A 19,903-nucleotide genomic window follows, 5' to 3' on the forward strand; every position below is an offset into this window, starting at 1 on the left:
GAAGATGTCTGGTTTTCTGTTCTTTTGCTAAATTCTAAATGGTAGATAGAGGAGAGGCAAATGGGCATCTGTCATTCACAGAAATGAGGATTTGCAGTGAAGACTGCCAGTCTGTTATGCTAGAAGTTTGATTAGAAATCTTTCTGTTGTGACAAAAGGTTGGAGGTTTTTGAAATGCTGTTAGCAGGAGCACTTTTTGTTAGCATTGTGTGTCAGCTTTCAACAACAAGAATGAGCAGAACACCGATGTGTAAAGGATGATTCAGTCAGGCGTTTTTTATTTGTATATTAACCAATTGATTTGGGTGTTGGGGCCATGCTAACTTTAAACTTTCCATCTCTGTTGCAAAGATTCGAAAGAAACAGGAGTCGCACGAAACACCAAACAAATAATAGATATCAGGGGTGATAAGTACAAGCAAGCCCCTGAGCTGAATTTTGACATAAATCTTTATAAGATTTTATCTTAAAGTCTGACTGAGAGAAACAGCAGAAATTCACCTGAAAGACCATCTTTTATCCGTGATCTTTCATTGTGGATTTCTGTCCAGGGACACTCGCCACAGGCATTTTCATCAGTGCAAGCCAGTTTGTTTGAGACTGACTTTCAGAAATTGCAGAATACCACTCGGACCACTTTATGAGAACGGTAACAAGTGATTTCTATTTGATCAGTCAGTCAGTGAGTCAAAGAATACGGAGAAAAAGATTAATCAAATGAGAGATGGGATGCATAGTTTGTTGGGTTTCCAGTCCAGTAATATTAAGTGTCACCTGAAAGATGCATTTCAGTTGACTTGCAGCGATGAACAACTTGCATCATTTAGTATTGTTACAGAAGAATAAGGTATGTTGATTTATTATGTACTAACTTATTGCTTGATTTCAACCAAATTATTCCAAAAAGTGTCACCAGCTGACCCTTCCTAAAATGCAGCTATGGAGCTGCTGGTGTTATTTGGTCATATACTGATGCATGTATACTATGAACACTTGTAATAAATAGGGTGAAACTTTAACCACATATTAGCTCAAAGAGCCAAAAATGAATGTCTGCTTCTGTCTGCTTTTTGTTTTTAAAAAAGACAACGGTAACAATCACAGCCAAATAGGTATTTGTGCACACATACACACACACACAAGTGTGGGAGCAATTCTTTAAAATGATCGTAAACTACTAGATTGAACTCAGGTAGTGGATTGGGAGCTACAGCTACCTTCCTGTCAACCTTGTAACCAGGTATCAAAGCATGCAGGATTTGCTACATGTGATACACTTTAATTGCATTTGTCTGGAATGCAGTATTTTGAGTTTCCCCATTTCCTCAACATTTAATCACACTCTGGTACCGGGAAACCTGAAGACCCGCGGCTGCGGCTGTGCATACATTGCACAGAGATTGTGTCATAATAGTGTCCCATCCAAAGCCCTAATCAGTTTAACCTCTTTACTGAGCCAGATCAGTTTACTAATATATAAGAGATATGAAGCTGGGGTGGGTGTTTTGGGGGTCTCCTTTGTGTTCAGGGGACTGTTGCAGGGTTGCAAACACTGTTCCTGCAGCAGAAGGAGTATGCATAGATGCAAGAAAAGCTGCAAGGTCTCTTGCATTGGCCTTTTGAAAATTATTTTCTAGAATTAGAAAACCAAAAAAGTTTCTCCTGTTTGTTAGGTATCAAAAGTAGTCTTATCTGGCTGTAAATGGTCACGGATAATGTGTACTGTGTTTTTAACCATTTCTTTGTGACAAATGGATAATTCTAGCCATAGTTTGTGGCATATTATAAGTCAAATACAACTTGCTCTTTGTCCTCTGAAGCGACCATCTACTGACACCTGTGTAACTCACATTTGTGCCACAGCAGCCGCTTTGCAAACAGACCCACCAAACTGGTTGGTTGGTAGTGTGTGTGTTGAACATCTTCGTGCAGCCAAAGGTTTGTTCTTATTTCACGCTGACTTGTCAGGGTTGCATCCACCCCTTTGTTACTTTCACATCTCCAACCAAACAAGCAAAGAAGAAGGACATTTATACACAATTGTGACTACTTTAGCCTGTGGGTCATAGCACATCCCCATGGCACCAGTATCCTTTCACCCAGCCAGGCATACCCCAACAGACTAGCCCAAAGCTGAGACAAATATATGTGAGAACTGAGTTGCTACCGTACAAAATAAACACCAAGAGAAGTATGGACAAATTATGTAGCGAAAGACATGTTTATGTTTAGGGTGTCGGGTTTAAATTATGTACCGCGGTGTTCTGTGGTTAGTGCGCCGGGTTTAATTTGAATGTTTGCGAGAATAAGTGAAGGCTGAAAGAAACAGAGCCAGACGGCCAATCCAGCTCCTCTGATGTCATTGCAAAAAGGAAATTTTTTTTCATCCAGAAGGCATTGTGAATGACAAGTGATTTGGTATGAACTGTTTCAGGACTTGAGTGCATTTTTGAAACATTAGCAAGGCTTTCACCCTCAGAAGTGTTTGATAAAAGTTAAATCAAGCTTTCCAAGGTGAGACTTTGTGTGTGTTTACACTGTCGAGACCTTCGGTATGTTCTCAGATTCCTTCCAGAGAGGCAGAATGAAGACAGATCCAAATGGAAAGCTCAAGGAAGAACACCAAAGTATGGATTTTGTTGTTAAATGAAACATAATGTTTATCAAATCAAGGAGTGATTGATAATGACAGGGAGGTTGGGAGAATTTGAGAAAGAAATGGCAACAAAAACTCTTAGTGGGGCACACAAGGACACAATACACAAAATGATTCAGTTTCTTGTTACCCTACTTTATGATTATGTGACCCTGCAGAACAAGCACCACAGAGATGCTGACATTTAAGCTCGGATTTACCTCTACCCCATAAAGTTTTACATCCAAATGATCTCTGTCTCCTGATAGAAACCTCTCAGCTTTCTGTTCATATTTGGAAACATCTGTTTCGCGTTCGATCTGTTCAGCTTTGGAATCAGCTTAACATCAACGTTAAAGGGTTTGCGCAGTGTTTAGAACCAGATTGGTTTAGTTACTCGGGCAGGATTACAGTATAGGTAAAATGCCTTCAAGTCAGAGGTATCCTTTAGTTTTTCTTGTGCTCTACCAACTTCTCATAACAACACTCTGTCAAACTGTGTCACTGAGCAGCTGTCATATGGGCTGCACTGCATCCATGTCTGAAGGTTTTAATTTTGTTTCAGTTTAGGCCATGCATCATTTTAACGTCAATTAAAGTCAGGAAATAAATATTAGAAATGGGAAAAGTTTTGTAATGGCGAAATGTTTGGGGCAGTGAGTACAAGGCTTTGACTCATTTTACAGAGAAATTTAAAGGAGATATTCTGTGAAGAAGAAAAAGTTTATTGGAGAATACTAGTCACGGATGGAACCTCAGGATTTGGGCTGTTGGCAGCTTGTGTGAGTGCATCTTAACTGCACAGGAATGGGGAGGGGTTTTGCTCTCAAATAAAAATGCTTTCCCCGTAGGACAGCAGATACAGACATGTAAGTGTCGACGGAATTATTGAATATGAGTAGGGAGCTATACACTGAAATGCGGTCAGCTGATTTATTGAAATGTGAATGAAATGTGATGTGCCCGTTGAGAATACCTCAGCCATGATTCGACTTGACACGTTGAATGTTGAGCAAAGTCTGATATATTGCAACCAGCCATATCCACATAACTGGAAATTGGACCCTGAAACCCACAGAGAGCAGGAAAGAGCACAACCTTGGCATACTGAGGAGTGAACAAATCGAGGGGCACCGTGGCATCACAGTTGCACCACATACTTTTAGGCAGCGGCTTTTTTTTTTACCCAGAAGGCTTTGTGGTCTGAAACCGGTCCAATAGTTGCATAAATGCACTTTCTTCTCCTCCACTCTCCTTGAGTTCTTTGGCTGGTGTTGATCATAATGCCATGTTGACCTATTGTTTAATTTTGCAGGCATGTTTTCTGTCTGAATGTCATAGTACTTCTGGCATCAAGGTATTTGGCTTGGCAACTCACTTGGCTTCGGCAGTGTTTATTTGTTGCCACGTCAGAGTTCTAGAGTTGCTGCAGGAGGCATTAGACTTAGACAGCTGTGTCAACTCTTGCTTTGTGTGGACAACGAATAGCTTAACTTCTGTCCCTACCAAGTCTGGATGACTCGGGCACACTTGAAGTGTGACACAAAAATGTAAAGTTATTAGGCGAGACTGAGAAATGCATCCATTTTATCAGCAGAAAGGACGAAAAGAGAATGCAGCCCAGAGTGGTTTGCAAAGAAACGAAAATAAAATGTCGTTATGTGCTGCATAAACTATTCTCTGACCACGACAAGAATCCCTATTTGAAAAAATATATAAACCCTAAAACATACTGTTAGAAAACAGCTACTGGCAATGTGCTTTGGTTGTCTGAATAGAGGCTGTGGTTTTGTGTTGGATATTTTTCTCTCTCTAGAGTCTGAACGGTTAATGTCAGGAGTGTTTGTCAGAGTGAGGGCATCTTTCCAGGCCTGTGGCAATATCTAAAGATGCCAACTTCTCCATTACCAGCACCCTTGTTAGATGAAAATGAATCGCTGTCACTGAAGAGGGAAAAAAAATGATGGATGGCTCGGAAGCTTTTAAAAGATCACTTCAATGCACAGGCTAATCACGAAATTGGATTATACAATATTTGTCACTGCAGTGTAATAGACGATGAAGTGGATTGATTAAATGTAACGTTATTGTCACTACTGGCTGTATGTGAATTAGCATCCATCATCCCCCAACGGCACTAAGATGAAATGGAGATATGGGGCACAGTGAGGTATACTGCAGCGCGTTGCAGAACAAGAGCAGCTTATAGGTTGAAGGGGGTAAAATAGAGACAGTGAGAGAAAGCGAGAGTGAGAATGAAGGCGGGTGTGAGTGAAAGGTGCTGAATGGATGTAAGCGCTGGTGTCAGAGGACGCCGTAGCTCATGGCTCTGTCTAACAGGATCTGTATTGACTGCCAGTAACACCAGTCGAGGCGCCGGCTCGGAACACATATCATGTTTAGGATTTTCATTGCGTAACCCCCAGTCTGTCTTTTTCATGGCGGGTTCAGCTTTCGCAAATAGGTTTATAATTAATGCCTTGATGGTTACTAATGGCTTTGGCCTTGGAAGCTTTGTATTGCACTCTAATTAGGCATTATAAATGGTTTGGGGTAGCTGTGAACATAAACATACAGGCATGACACAAAGTGGGGCGGCTCTTTTTGAACCTTTTCATCACAGGATCATCTCTCCTCACTGAAATGAACATCCTAGTTCCTTCTCAACGTCAGTAGTTGTTCAAATGTAATGAAAGATGAATGTGAGATGTGTTTAGATTGCCAAAATACTACAACTCCAAAACAGTTGGGATGCTGTGTAGAATGAAAATAAAAATAGAACTGAATGTTTTGCAGATCTCATAAACCAATATTTCGATTTCAATTGAAAATGTATCAAATGTTGAAAGTGAGACATTTCACTATTTTATTAAACATATTTGTTCATCGTCACATCTCTAAAAAGTTTTTACCACTAAACACAGTTACAGGTTTACCATTGTGTAGCATCCCCTCTTCTTTTAACAACAATCTGGGATCTCAGGAGACCGGTTACTGGAAATTTTGGGAGAGGAATGTTGTCCCACTCTTATGTGATATAAGATCCTAGCTGCTCCACAGTCTTGAATCTTCTTTGTTGTCTTTTGCATTCCATGACGTGCCAGATGTTTTCAAATGGTAAAAGGGCTGGACAGCAGGCAGGCTAATGCACCCCCAAATCATCAGAAAACTTGATTCGTCCGACCAACAGAACAGTTTCCCACTTTGCTTCGGTCCAGAGCAAACCGATGTCTGTTTGGATCATGTTCACATATGGCTTCTTCTTTGCATGACAGAGCTTTGTCCTGTGTTTGTGTATGGCACAAATCTTCAAGTCTGTGTTCAAAGAGAACTATTTCTGGAAGTGTTCCTGAAATCCAGAATCACGGGCTCATTTTCACACAATGCTGTCTGAGGGCCTGAGCATCACGGGCATCCAGTGCTGATTTTCTGTCATGTCCCCTGTGCACAGAGATGTCTTCAGATTTTCTGAATCTTTTGATGATAATATGTACCGTAGATGATTGAATATTCAAAGTCATTTTTCTTGAGGAACATTATTCTGAAATTGTTCCACAATTTGTAGACCCATCTTTATTTCTGGGAAACTCTGCCTCTCTAAGGTGCTTTTTTTTTTTTTTTACCCAATCATGTCACTGACTTGTTTCCAGTTGACCTAATTAATTGCAATATGTTCCTCCAGCTGTTTTTTTTTTCTTTTTAGAACCACCTACTTTCCAGCCTTTATTTCCCCAACGTTTTTCTTCGACATGCTGCTGCCATCAAATTGAAGACGAACTAATATTTATCAAAAACTGGTAGAATGTCTCACTTTCAGCATCTGATATGTGAAATAAATATTGGTTTACGAGATTGGCTAATCATTCCACTCTGTTCTTACATTTTACACAGCGTCCCAACTGTTTTTTGAATCGGGGCCGTATTTCTTTAACAGTTAATTGAGAGCAGGGGTGTGACAGATTCCATGTGTGAAAGTGGTTGTGGTTTTGATGCATATGAACGTTTCCTCTCTCACTGAGGACTATTGGCAAAGATTTGATCATAAATATTTTTTTTCTTTTTTTTTCAAGAACAGTCTGTTTCAAAGTTGACTCCATATCTGGCCCATGTTCATACAGTTGAATTTAGAATGTGGATATGATTTCTAGACCTGAGCCTTTGTTCAAAAGGAAAATCAAATATTAAAAGGCACTTTGGGTTGAATTAGGTTTAGTTCTCTTCTAACACTGCATAATAATACACAGTATATATCACTTTCCCTGTCAGTCCAAACAACCCCATTTTCCTTTTTCTCTCAATATGGTGAACCGGTCAACTCCTTGCTGCCCAGTTTGAAAGGAAATCACATCTTAGGTCTCTAATCTGATGCAGGGCTGCAGAGCTGGTCGATATTTGGATGAGGCCCTCTGAATCAGAGCAGGTAAAGTGGTTCCATAAAAGCTCACCATTTCGTTGTGCATCTTGGCTCCACCGCAGGAACAGGGGTTCAGATCCATCACCGCACTTCCTCCTCAATCTTCAGCAAATGACCTGCGAGAGGAACAAAACAGCTCATTATGTGCGCAGCCCCATTTAGTCATCATAAGAATGCTTCCTGTTGTGCCATCCAAACAGTTTTTAATCTGGCCCCAAAACTTTTCAGGCATCACTGCAAAATGGCTGTTAAGAACAATTTCTTTGGTCATTTACATGACTACTTCCTCTCACCAATTTATCGGCTGAGTTGTAGCTCTGTTTTCTTGTTCACTCGCATCTGGACAACACTCCCTCTGTTTAGTTGCTTGCTGTATGTGCTCATATCTCACCGCTCATAAATCAAGGAGTCCTGTAAAGGAAGAAAAGCACCAGAAGACGAGAGAAAAGATGCTTCAGGGAGAAGCAAGTGAATATGAACTGTTTCTCCCCGAAAGTCAGAAAAATGTCCACTGATATGTTTGATTCTAATTAAAGGACTATTCGCAACAGATGAGACTGGCTGCTAAAAGGGTTCCGATTCGCTGTGGAAATGATATGTGTAAACTATGTAATGCGAATGTTTTAGCCAAGCTGTGTTTAATTTTGTATCCTGACGAAGCGCATGAGAAACCTGCCTCTCCTTAGCTGTCTCGTTGAATCATATGGATATAATTTCATCCATTTACGTTTTTCTGCTCTTTGCTGTGGTTGCCACAGGGCATTTGGAAGCAGGGAGATTAAATGCACATGTTCCTCTCATCCGCAGCCGGGGCACTCTGCTGTACAGCCTCCCCTCCGAACAGATCCTGAAGTGTTGGTGGTTTTCCTCGTTGGTCAGGGCAGAGAAAGACACCTTGTGATAAATCAACTCATTCCCCCAAATCTTTTTTTTTTTTTTTTTTTTTCAGACTTATAATATTATACAACTTGCTTTGAGCCCTGGCACTTTATAATATGTTTCATTTGGCAGTGTTTTCCTTTGCAAGCCTTCATCGTGTCTGTCCGACTGTGCAGTAAAAAAAAAAAAAAAAAATACTCTGGATGTCTTAGGTAGAACTAATTACAGCAAAAAAGAAAAAACGGCAGTGGCTGTTAAGCTCTGTGAACATTTTTCTTTTATAGGAGGCCCTTAGAACATGAGTAATAGTGCATTTCATGCTAGTTAGCAGGAAAACAGTTGAATACAGTCTCTCCATCATTAGTCAGAGGTCCGATCTACAATTACTGCTCTGAACCAGAGAGATATATTATAGTTGAGGGAGATATCAAAAGATTCTCTTACATCTGTTGCAGCCTCCAAAGTTCTGGTGAGAAAATGCTGAAGCTTAAACTTGAGGGCGAAAAAAATCACTCCTCTAGGCAATGACCTTGGCTGCAAGACCACAGTCAGGTATTCATTTCCAAGAGATAAACCTCTGCATTTCTTCTGATTCTCTGCATGCTTCTGTCTTCTTACGTCATTCATCCAAACTAACCGTAAATCAAATATCTGTTGGACATGTCAGCAGCCTTATTCCCCCCCCAGCAGCCGTCCATAATGGCTGGTTTGTTTCCATCACTGCCGCTCTTGCAGGTTGCTAATGAGCCGCTGCATGTGAGGAGAGTTGTACACTGCCGCCTTGTAGTTGTGACACTGTTTAGCCTTTTCCCTGCCAGTCAGGAGTCATTTCCCATGAAGGCCTCAGGCGTGACGCACCTTCCCTAGTCTGAACATCGGATCCGTAATCTGTTGTGATCAGCTGCCTGTCTACTCTTTCAACCTCCTCTCGCCCCCTTCAGCCATGTCAGGACCCTGCTGTCATCCTAAATGTTTACGGAGCCCGTGCTCAAAACCGAGATGGTGTCAAGTGGAGCTGAAACCTCTCCAGACTGCCAATGCTACTCCCCTCGTGTGGCGATCGTCTGTTTTACCCTAGATGGATGTTTTCAGAGAGGAAAACTAAACATGTTTAAAGCAATTAATGTGATTAGCGCCATCTAAACTGTTTTCTTAAGAAATATCAAAGGTAAAATCAATCCTCTGTCAGAGGCCTCGGCCTATGTTTATACCACTTTAACCTGTGTGTACTTTCTATACAATTTAGACTTCAGTCAACTAACTCCTCATGGATGATGTAGGACCCTACTGACACACAGTGTATACTTCTTAATGTGTATATATTGTTTTTAAAGGCTTTTCATCATCATTATAGTTTTAGCCTTGGTTGATGTCGTTGGAATAAAAATGCATATATGTCTTGGCTTACTTAAAAAAATAAAAGACCACATATGCCCTCATGAAGACTGCTAACAGTTACACTTTCACATCCCTCAGTTCCAGCAGTATTTATGTATTTAATCTGAACGGCAGTGTACGCTGCAAATATCCAAAATGAAGTTGACAGTCAGCGAACTCACTGAAAGAAGTCATTTAAACCTGCAGATTGGCCACACTTAAACGTCTTACTTTACCATAAAAATTTTTCATGCAGGGTTTCTGGGTATCGTCCATGCCTAGAGGTGGCAGTGCCTATTGATTTCTAGCAGGCAGGAAAACCATGTGCTGAGGCTGTCTCCCTGTATATGGAGCTCCCAGAGTAATAATACGCTCTACAAGATTAACACGGTTTCCTCCACGGACCCCTAACTGTAATTTAGCCTCAAATTTGTATTGCGGAAAAGAAAGCAATGAAAGAGTGATTATTCTCTTATACATAAATACACACATTTGGCACTTCAATAATAGTCCCGTTTGTTTTCCAAAATCAAATGCTCAGCGCCGTATTCCAGCAGCCAGCATGGGCCGTGTCTGTCAAGACTGTTATGGCAATGTGGATGTACTTTTGCAATGAGATTTTTATTAAACTTTCCCACCGTCGTTGCTGCCCTTTTTTCGTGCCAAAACATTTGATTGGCATGACTCTCGAATGATATGTTTCTGCCGTGTTGTGTAATGTGAACTAATTTCCGTGTTTATATACTGAACCGTGCGCGGAATTTAGTTTAGTGATATTTTTCCTCGTCTTTCATGTCGGTCCACCTTACTGCGTTTGTGGGGTTGTCTCATCGGGCAGAGAGACTTTTAGCTGTGATCACAGTGCGCTTTTCCTGCATTTCTCATGCACAGTTTGACACCAGTTTTGAACCAGTTTTCTGTTTTGCACCACACCTTAGCTTTACATGATTACAGCTCATAAGCAAATATGTTCTTAAGGATAAGAATTGCTTCCTGAGTTCATCAGATTCCAGATAAATCCATAAGATTGAGCACTGATATCAGACAAATGTAAAAGCTGAACTTGAAATGCTCTGCCATATTCTTAATGTCAACCTATTCCTTGATCAGATGTTTCTCAGTATTGATGTTCATTAGGGTAACTTCTGAAATGACCACTTCGTCTTAAGAAAAAGCATCTTTCTATATCCTAAAGTAAACCATCAAAAGATTGATTTATGTGTTATTGTAACAAAAAGTCAAGAGCAGGCAACATCAATATCCAGCAGCACTTGGACGAGATTTAAAAATTTCAAGCTTAGTTCTCTTTGGAAAACCACATACTATGTTTTGGCACGTCAATGTTTGCCCAGGTTTCTTTCAGTAAGGTCAGTATACGTTTTTTTTTGCTCGCAGCTTATTAAAAAAAGAAGAAAAAAAATTCAGGTAATTAAGGAAAAAATGCATCTGTCTGGTCGTTCTAAAGGGAGTTTTTTTTTTTTTTTTTTCCAAACTCAACAGCTATGAGGTCTTACAAACTTCATGAGTAGTTATGCGTTGTGTTGCCATAATTGGGCAGATCAAGACTGTCTTACTCAGCCACACCGCTGCATGTGCAAACCCACAGATCATCATGGTCACCCAAAACGGCTCTACCATGCCGGGCTTAGGTTTCGCCTATATTAAATGAAGCCTCGGTGAATAGAAGGCCCTGCTGTTGCTGTGTGAGTGAATGAAGGAGACCAGGGATGAGTCTCCATGTAGTTGCGGGTCCATTAGAAAAATGGTGTCACTCTCTCCTTAGCCGTAACCCAACCTGTTGTCAGCAGGCCTCACTAAAGGTCAGGATACAATGGACTGCAGAGACTGTAGTGCTTCTGCAGCAAGGTGTACATGAAGTTTTATTCATACAGAGAGGAAATATCCAAAGTTGATTTTAAGTCAGGCTTAAAAAAAAAAGAGAAGTTTTCAAGACGTTAAAGTCGGACATTAAAGGTGAAACGTCACATGTTCGAGTCATATTTGGCCTGATGGATTGCTTCACTGCCTGCTTGTCCAAGTTTGAAATGTTAGTTTGACCGTAACGATAAAGCACTTGTGGTGGCTTTACAAAAGAGCTGCTGTGAAAACGAGCTCCTTTCCGGCACACATCGTGCTGATGGTTTCGGTACGCTGATGTCACATTGCTGTAGAATTTCAGGATGATTAAACGGATATGAGTAGTGCTAAACTATGCTTCTTATACTTACATACACTTTGACTCCTTGTAGGGGGTCTTTAAAGGGACTGCCTCGTCCACCAATCGGCCATTTTTTTCTGCTTATAAAAGCACAAGTGGATACATGAGAAGCCTCATAAATTATTCACATGTTAACAAATCTGTGGTGTTCATTGGCTGAGTGGTTGGGATCAAATGAGCCAAGCTGGGTCAGAAATGAGCTTGTTTACAGTCACTGTCACTTGTCAGTCTAATGCACCATACACAGCGGAACACTTATCTCACGCTATATGCATTACAGCCCCTTAAACGATGCTTTATGTACAATTATGGCACACTCCAGTTTCCCTGGCAATTAAGATGACAGCTTTAAAAGCACAGGTGTACTGCCTGACTACTAAGGTTTTTTCTCAAGTAGATGCGGTTTCAACAAAGGTTCTTGGATTGGCAGCATAATTCAAGAGCCGTGGAAATAAAAATGCTCATAATTACACCAAGCATGTTCTTAAGGATGTCATTTATTTTCAGTAGCGGTTGAATATGCGGTATGGAGTGAGCTCCATGTTTGTGGGTGATTACGGGGCTGAGGGAAGGAGTGGGACAACTTATTTCTGAGTCACAAAAACACACATGCATGTTTACAGAAGACAGATTGTATGAAAATTTACTAACTTTACGCCAGTTGAGCTTTTTTTTTTTTTCTTCTTCATGCATGCTCAAGTGTGGTAATTTATTTTCTCTGCGTGGTCCTTGGCATACCTGCCAGAGTGTGGTTCTCTTCATGCTGCAATCTGTGTTAAGCCGTCTTCCCTTCACCCACAGTTTGAGGGCTGTAACAAAGCTTTCTCTCGTCTGGAGAACCTGAAGATCCACCTGAGGAGCCACACAGGAGAGAAGCCGTACCTGTGCCAGCATCCTGGCTGCCAGAAAGCTTTCAGCAACTCCAGCGACCGGGCCAAGCATCAGCGCACTCACCTGGACACGGTCAGAAACAAAGTCTCTGCTCTCTCATCTTCCAGTTTCCCCTGAGTGGATTTCTGTTTAACCTATTTGAAAATAGTCTGGGTGGTCGGTGCGTAGCTGCATGAGATCATGAGCTATAAATGTTTTATGTACTGTATGTCTACGTGCAATCCAATTTGAGATTAGAGCATTTTCAAAAATCAAAAATCAAACACTAGTTGTCCAGTAGCAATGAATATCCCCATAGCAAATATATGAGCGTGCATGTCTGATGTATGCGCTTTCTGTACCCCGCTTTTCCTTTTTCAACATTAAAAACTGTGCTGCTGTCCAAGCGTTTCTGCCTATTTCCACATCTTGACAGTGTTAAGAGTTTAATTTGATGTCAGTCAGTGAGCCGTGTGGCATTCTCACTCTCTCTACTCCAGCAGGGACATGCCAAAGATCATTAAACGATCTGCGCCATTAGGCCAGGTCGCAGCTTACGCTGTAAAGGACTTGAATTGGGGCTGCGAGCTCAAGACAGAGCTTTGCCTGTTTCTCTGACCTGTGAAACGAGAAGGAAAGGCTGAGTCAGCCATCGCTGCCGCTCGTCATGTCGCAGTAACCCCACCAATTTACCACCCACATTACCACCATTTGTACGCCAACACAGCCACGGAGTAAATGAGTTGTTCTGCCCAAATTATGTACTTAAGTCCATCAGGATGTTACAAGGGAACCTTTCACTTTTCTCCTTTGTTTTAAAATAATTTCCACTTTTTAATCACACTACTGAAGGCATAAACACGTTCTAGTGATGTTACTAACTGGTTCAAATCAGTGAAAAGTGTGTACTTTAAAACAACCATCCCAACTAACTGAAAAGCAGAGCTTTGATGGAGTCAAAAGTTGTTTATAAAATGGTTAAGTCGGATTGTTAACCAGATGTCAACATGAAGCCACATTTTAGAGTAATTTGTTTTTGCTCTGCCAAGCAATGTCCAAAAATAGCACTTTTTTCCCCTAAGAGGATTATACTGTCATTTTTAGTGAAAAAGTTCACAAACGAATAAGTAAGGCTTTCCCTAGCCTAAGGGTTTATAATTTGTATTTGAAATTCTGGTTTAAAAAAAAAAAAAAAAAAAAAAGCCCAAAAAACTCCTTATTGCCTTCATCACAGCTCAAAAATGTTGATTCAGGATAAACAAATAGTCCTGCTGGATGTAAAATTCTCTTTCATCTTCGAATTTTACCCCCAAAAAAAACCTCAGAACAAATTCTGGCGAGCTTTCCTCTGGTTTTCTGCATGTCCTGTATGTAAATAATTCAAAATTCTCACCAAAGCAGAAAAGTGAATGCAGAATTGTTGTTATTTTATCAGTCTGGGATTTTCTTCCACTACCCACACTTTCCACAGACGGCCAAATGATACAGCTAACTGGGGACCCCGACGCTTACGGCTTCACATTAACACCCAGCCGAGGCCTCTGCTGTGCAGCCATCTGCCCTGCCAGAGACACTTGAGGGGAAAATCATTTTCAAGCTTTAATGATACTTTACACAGAAGCTGTGCTGGATATTTGAAATTACTCAGGGTTCTGTGCTATATTTAGTGCGTAACTTTGCTTAAGTAGCACCAAGGACTGAGTTATTTAGAGAGGAAATTGAGCTATGAAGGCAGAGCTAACGATGACCTATGTCCAGACCTCCAGACCCTTGTCGTACTCTGCCTGTAGGAACACAGACATACAAAGTAATGGTACATAGACTACAGCCTGATAGCTTTGAGTAAATGTAACAGAAGTTGACAAAATGGAAGTATTGACATTTTTCCATAACTTTTGTATTTTTTTAATCGTGCGAAGAGCTCCACAGTTCCACCGTCCTAATATATTTCTTAAACTTAGCAGCACAATTTAGGTGCATCTTCAAGTATGTATATATTATTAATCATGCACTATCAGCAATGTGACTGCCAGGAGAGTTGGGTTTCATCACTGCTGTGAGACAGGAAAAAAGAGGTGGAAGTAAAACACAATCCAGTCCAATCTGCTTTAAATTCTGAATGACAAAATCTTCTTCAACTGACTGTTTTTTTTTCCTTTCACTGTTTTCCTGCTCTTCCTTTTACTTCACACTATATGTGTCTATCTCAGCTGAAAGGTAGGACTTCACCTTTACTCCAACAAATTTCCTATTTCTTGTATAACTTGGTCTCTTGATCTCATATTTAGTCTTTTTTCTGTGTCTCTGTCCCAATACAATAAAGGGGATTTAATGCATTTGATTCTAAAACCCGATGCAAATCTTTTCTCTGTGCACACAGAAACCGTACGCATGTCAGATCTCTGGCTGTACCAAGCGCTACACAGACCCCAGTTCTCTACGCAAACACGTCAAGATCCACTCGGCCAAAGAGCAGCAGGTGCATAGAAAGGTATGCAAAAGAACACTATTCTAACCTGAACTCCACAATACCGTGAAAGGTTATCACAGTATCGAGATGCATTGCGTCGCATTCCAAATGGTTGGAACGTTTTCACATTTATTACTCATCAGAATTGATTCATTTTCTTCGATTCACAATCTACAGGCATTTCAGGCAAATAGTGGGCAAAGACTTTCTTGTCTATTTTTTATTCATGAAAAACAGATGGCTAACTAGCATAACATTTATAGTATTAATGAGAGGATGCTCAGTGCCCAGTTTCCTCTACACAGTGTGGGGACTTGTGGCCAAATAGTTCAAGCTTTGTATCATCAGACCAAAAGGTTTGGCTTCTCATGATTTGAGTCATTCAAGTGCTTTTTGGCTAATTCGTTGCAGCCCGTCATTTGCATTTGTGGAAAGAATAGCTTCTGTTTGGCCGCTTTGTTAAAGAGGCCCGGTTGGTGTAGTGCAGCACTGGTGGATGTCCTTCTGTGACATTCTGGTATCTCCACAAAGGAGCTTTGGATCTCACTGATAGTGACCATTGGCTTGCGTGTTACTTGTTTTGACCATGGCCTTTTGTCCCAGATGACTCAGTTTGGTTGCGCAACCGGATCTTGCAAGTTTGTCAACAGTTTGAAACTTCTAAAAAACACACTAGATGCTTCAACTTATCTTTAATTGAATTGCTAGCACACAGTGACGTTTCGAGCTCAGACAAAAGAACATCCAGAAACTTCCAAACTTGGTTCCAAACTTAATTTATCTTAGAAAGGTTGGGGTTGCTGTGGTTTTGTGCCTCTTTAAACGCTGCAGATTTTTTTTCTTTCCTATGAAACCCTGGTGCCTTGACATAATCCGGTTTCGCGTGCCTTCAGACAATTTTCAACACATGGGGGTTTGGATATGACTTGGACAGACACCATCAGCAGTGAGACCTTATATACACCATGCAGGTGAAAGCTTTATTAACCAGGGATTATGATTATTATGTATGATATTATGTCCAGGGAATTCAATTCAATGATAGAAGAAGGAAGCACCAATAATTAGTGGTATCACAAGGGTTTAAAGGCTTTTATAAATGGGTTTTATTCTCAGATGATTTATTTCTCAGATGAGTCTAAAACTACAAGAAGCAAAAAACTTAAACGAGTCTCAAAACTTTCTGTCACCACTGTAAAGGCTTTATCTGGCTATAAAGCTAGTGTGTTTTCCTTGGTCTGCCCCCCAGAATGACCATATCTTAAAGCTGCATTGGCCATTTATGTGAACAAGATGTCAATGAAAACTAGTAAAAACTAGTGTATATATTCCGTTATCCTGATGGACATTATGCACAGATCCAACTTGCTGTTTTGAAACGTTTTGAGGCTCTGGCCAGGGTTGGCTGGAAGGTATCTTTGAGAATCATTCCCCCAGCAATAGATCAGGTTTGACCACATTTCATCATGCTCATGGTCAAAAGCCTGTTCTCTCCCTGACTGGAAGTGAGTAAATAAGAGAGAGAAAGGGCTCATTGTTGTGGAAAGGGCTGGATAGTGGCAGGGCTGGATGATGTGTTCCTTTGCTTTGCATCGTAAAGGGAAACACATGTGTGCTTGTTGCATTGTTAATAAGCTGTAGTGCAGAATACCCCAGCGGCCAGATGTTATGGACAAATGTCAAACAAACGCTCTTACTCCACTCTTGGAGTTAGCCCAGAAAAGAAAACTGTTAGGAGTGTCGCTGTGGAGAAAACAGAGCCTCAATTACATGTGATGAATGCTTTGCAGGGCGCTCATAAGGATCCCCAAGAGGCCACACAAATACACATTTACAGATACAGAATATCTCAGTATGAAATCAAACATGTATGATGCCAGCTGTAAAACTGTTAAGCCTAACCACCTTGAAAATTTGATTAAATCCCTTGTAATTTAACTGGCAACACAGGGAGACGTTGTACAAAGGGCAGAAATAAACTGATCCATCCACTTGGCCCTTTGCTGTTAGTGATCTCTGCAGGAATTACCAGAGGGTAGAGTGGATGTCTTGATGATACAGATGAAGAACGATTTCACCCACAGTCCAACCTCATACTCAAAATGTGGAGTTGATTTTTGGGGAGTAACGGACAGATATACAGACTGAAAGGGCTGGAATGAGGATGGAGAACGAAGTTTGGTAATTTTATCATACTTTTCTTCTAAAAATAGAGTAATTAACTAGACTTACTAGTTAAAAAAACTGCCAGGTTATTCCAACTCTTGGCATTATAAAGTTTTCACTTGTTACCATCATACACTGAAAACTATGTATCGGTCAGAATGATTCATATCAGGCCATGATTATAAAAAAATAGAGTGATATAAAAATAGATTTAAATAAAATGTGGAGAATGAATTCATTTACATTTATTTTGCAGCTGAATTACTTCCTGAAATTAATTCACAATTGGATTTGAATTATAACTGAATAAGAGTTATTGCACTTTTACTGATGCTCACAGTTAGCTCAGTATAACGTGATCACTAACTGATCACTGAACTGGTGGTTAGCATACTCGTATAAAGCAGCCATGGAATGGACTGAGCAGCATTTAGATTTAAATATAAATAGTTTCTCATCATACTGATGCATCATATCACCCACTTCAACATTCTGATGTGTTTTTGCTATGTAGGCAAATGAATGGCATCGTGTCATTACTGGCTTTGATGTTGGGTTCCGGGGATTATTAAACTATACGTCATCTGTTTTATACTTTAACTCACAGGTCAATACTTAGACTCCTGTACATGATGAGTGAAGTCGCCTGAAGTTGATTTCCATTAATCCTCATTCAGAAATGAGGCCTAAGCTGATGCCAGCTTGTCGATTCTTCCTTTTTAGTCAGAGTCTTATTCCTGGCTGGCTACATTGCATTACATTGTAGGTTTAAATTCACTTTATTTCTGCTTTCATTGCACGTACTGTTTGGATAATTCATAAGACAGACGTCCCATTTCACCAACTTTCCTGAGGTTAAAGTTTCTTCTTTATGATCTGTAATAGAATTTCCAGCTTAATGTGTGTTCACTTCCCTCCAGTTACAGCCGACGGTGACAGAAACAGAAGCAATCTCAGATTGGCTCTGAGTTGGTACCGCGATCTCTTACTCTTCTAATGCTTATAATGCCCACGGCCAACACATGACTGAAAAAGGGGCTGCATGATTTTACCTTTGGCTCCTCTTGAATGACAGTACAGTTTTATTTTCTGAACGACATTTTTTTTTTTTTTTACCGTAATGACATTATAGCAAGAAAAACTCCCACATAAAATCTAACTTACAAATAGACATAACAGAAGGTTTTGGCAGTATAATCTTGCAGCTGACACAGAGTTCTTTCTTGATTACTTTGTTTGTTTGAACCACGTAATGTTTATTCTTATACCTGTTGCATTTCTCAGCTGCGGCCCTGCCCTCACTTAGACCAGGACGTCCTGAGTGACTGTCTGTCCATGCAGCAACTGCAGAGCTCCACCTCCTCACAGCACCTCTACAATGGCAAAGATGGTCGTTCTCCTGCGCTGGGTCCAGACATTTTCACAGGTGAGAACAAGATGCTGGTCAGGCATCAAACGTGGACAGTGTAGTGTCTTCCCCTAATTAAGGCCTTAAGTAATGAAATAATTACTTAAATAAATAACAAACGACACCCTGATCATTGGGCAATTTTTTTAGCAAAGCAGCTAAATACTAAAAAAAGAAGAGTAAAGTGAGGATAAATTCTACAAAAAAAATGTTTTATTAAGTAATACTACTTGAAGAGCATGGTATGGTATTAACAAACCAGCTGGTTCTGTGACTAAAGTAAAACCCACAAACACTCACTCCCCTTTAAGCTTTTGTCCTTGGTCGGAAATGCTACGATGGCCCTCTGTCATAGTTACAAGTATTGCTTCTAGTTTTGATCAGCAATGACGTCAACATGATGCCCGCATGGATGTTAGTTTTCTAAATATGTACTGCTCTCAGAGCCGAGTGAATGATAGAAGTGTCCCAAAATGAATCATTCTTGGGGGCTCTTCTCCTTTTGGCAGGTGTCATCCATAACCAGGTGAAAGCTATCAGGAAAAATACAAAACTACTGTCACCTTACTTTGTGCCATACATCAGGCCACCTTTTGATTTTTGTACAAGCAGAATTGCTAACTAAATCCGAGGCTTACAGATGACACAACAGATATGTCAATGCTGTCTTTATTCTGTTGCCACTCCGTTGTTTAGTTGATATTCATTTACTTATTACTTACATTCCCTGATGCCACTTGAGTCCTGTGCCCAATCCTCTGTTGTTGAACGATTCAAAATGTGGGTGCAAAAGAGTGGTCGCGTCTCAAAATTTTGATGACCAGGGGAGCATTTGCTCCGAAACAGAGGAACAGGCCAGCAAGTGAGGTCTGACCACCAGAAATCCCAACACCTGGCAAAGCAATCACCGAGTCATTGGCGGTAATCATCGGCCATGTGAACATTCCTCCAGATGTACTGTTGCAATTTTGTGCTCTAGGGCAGTAAAAATCAAACTCAAGGTGCTTTGGGTCAAACATAAACAACATACTGCATAAGTTACCTTTAATTTCTTATGCACATTTTATGTCAACTGTTTAGCTGTTATACTCTGCTTGGTTCTTGCAAAGGAAATGTTACGACTTCATTGTTTCGGCTTTGTTTGGATATCATTTACAGCCGTGTCAACCTGTCTGCTTGTCATTCCAAGATTGCAAACAGAAAATATTATTCTTTTCGTGTCTTTAAGCTTCAATTTTACTATTTGATGAATAAAAGTGAGCACCACTCGGGATTTGGAACAAGAGAGATGAGAGATTATAACAATCCAAAAGACTAGAGAGATGCTCCGCAGCTCCTGTTTCTGGTCACATCTGTCCTTGTTTTCTGCCTGTAACTCGTCCAGACTCCCTGTTGCTGACTCCCTCGTGTTGTTGTTGGAAATCTGTGCACCTTTGACAATTGTAAAAACTTAACTCGTCTTTGAA

General features: G+C 40.5%; 1 protein-coding gene across 1 annotated transcript in view; it reads left to right on the forward strand.

Annotated features, from left to right (window-relative positions):
• glis1b (GLIS family zinc finger 1b) overlaps nucleotides 1-19,903 on the forward strand; it is a 68,091-nt gene that overhangs the window by 36,879 nt on the left and 11,309 nt on the right. The window contains exons 5-7 of the mRNA XM_072389680.1: nucleotides 12,325-12,486; nucleotides 14,774-14,884; nucleotides 18,314-18,455. Of these exons, the coding sequence (XP_072245781.1) occupies nucleotides 12,325-12,486; nucleotides 14,774-14,884; nucleotides 18,314-18,455 (415 nt within the window). The remainder of the gene's footprint in view (nucleotides 1-12,324; nucleotides 12,487-14,773; nucleotides 14,885-18,313; nucleotides 18,456-19,903) is intronic.

The sequence above is a fragment of the Leuresthes tenuis genome, unplaced genomic scaffold (genome assembly GCF_036924035.1).
Source record: "Leuresthes tenuis unplaced genomic scaffold, fLeuTen1.0.hap1 SCAF_7, whole genome shotgun sequence".
NCBI classification, from domain to species: Eukaryota; Metazoa; Chordata; class Actinopteri; order Atheriniformes; family Atherinopsidae; genus Leuresthes; species Leuresthes tenuis.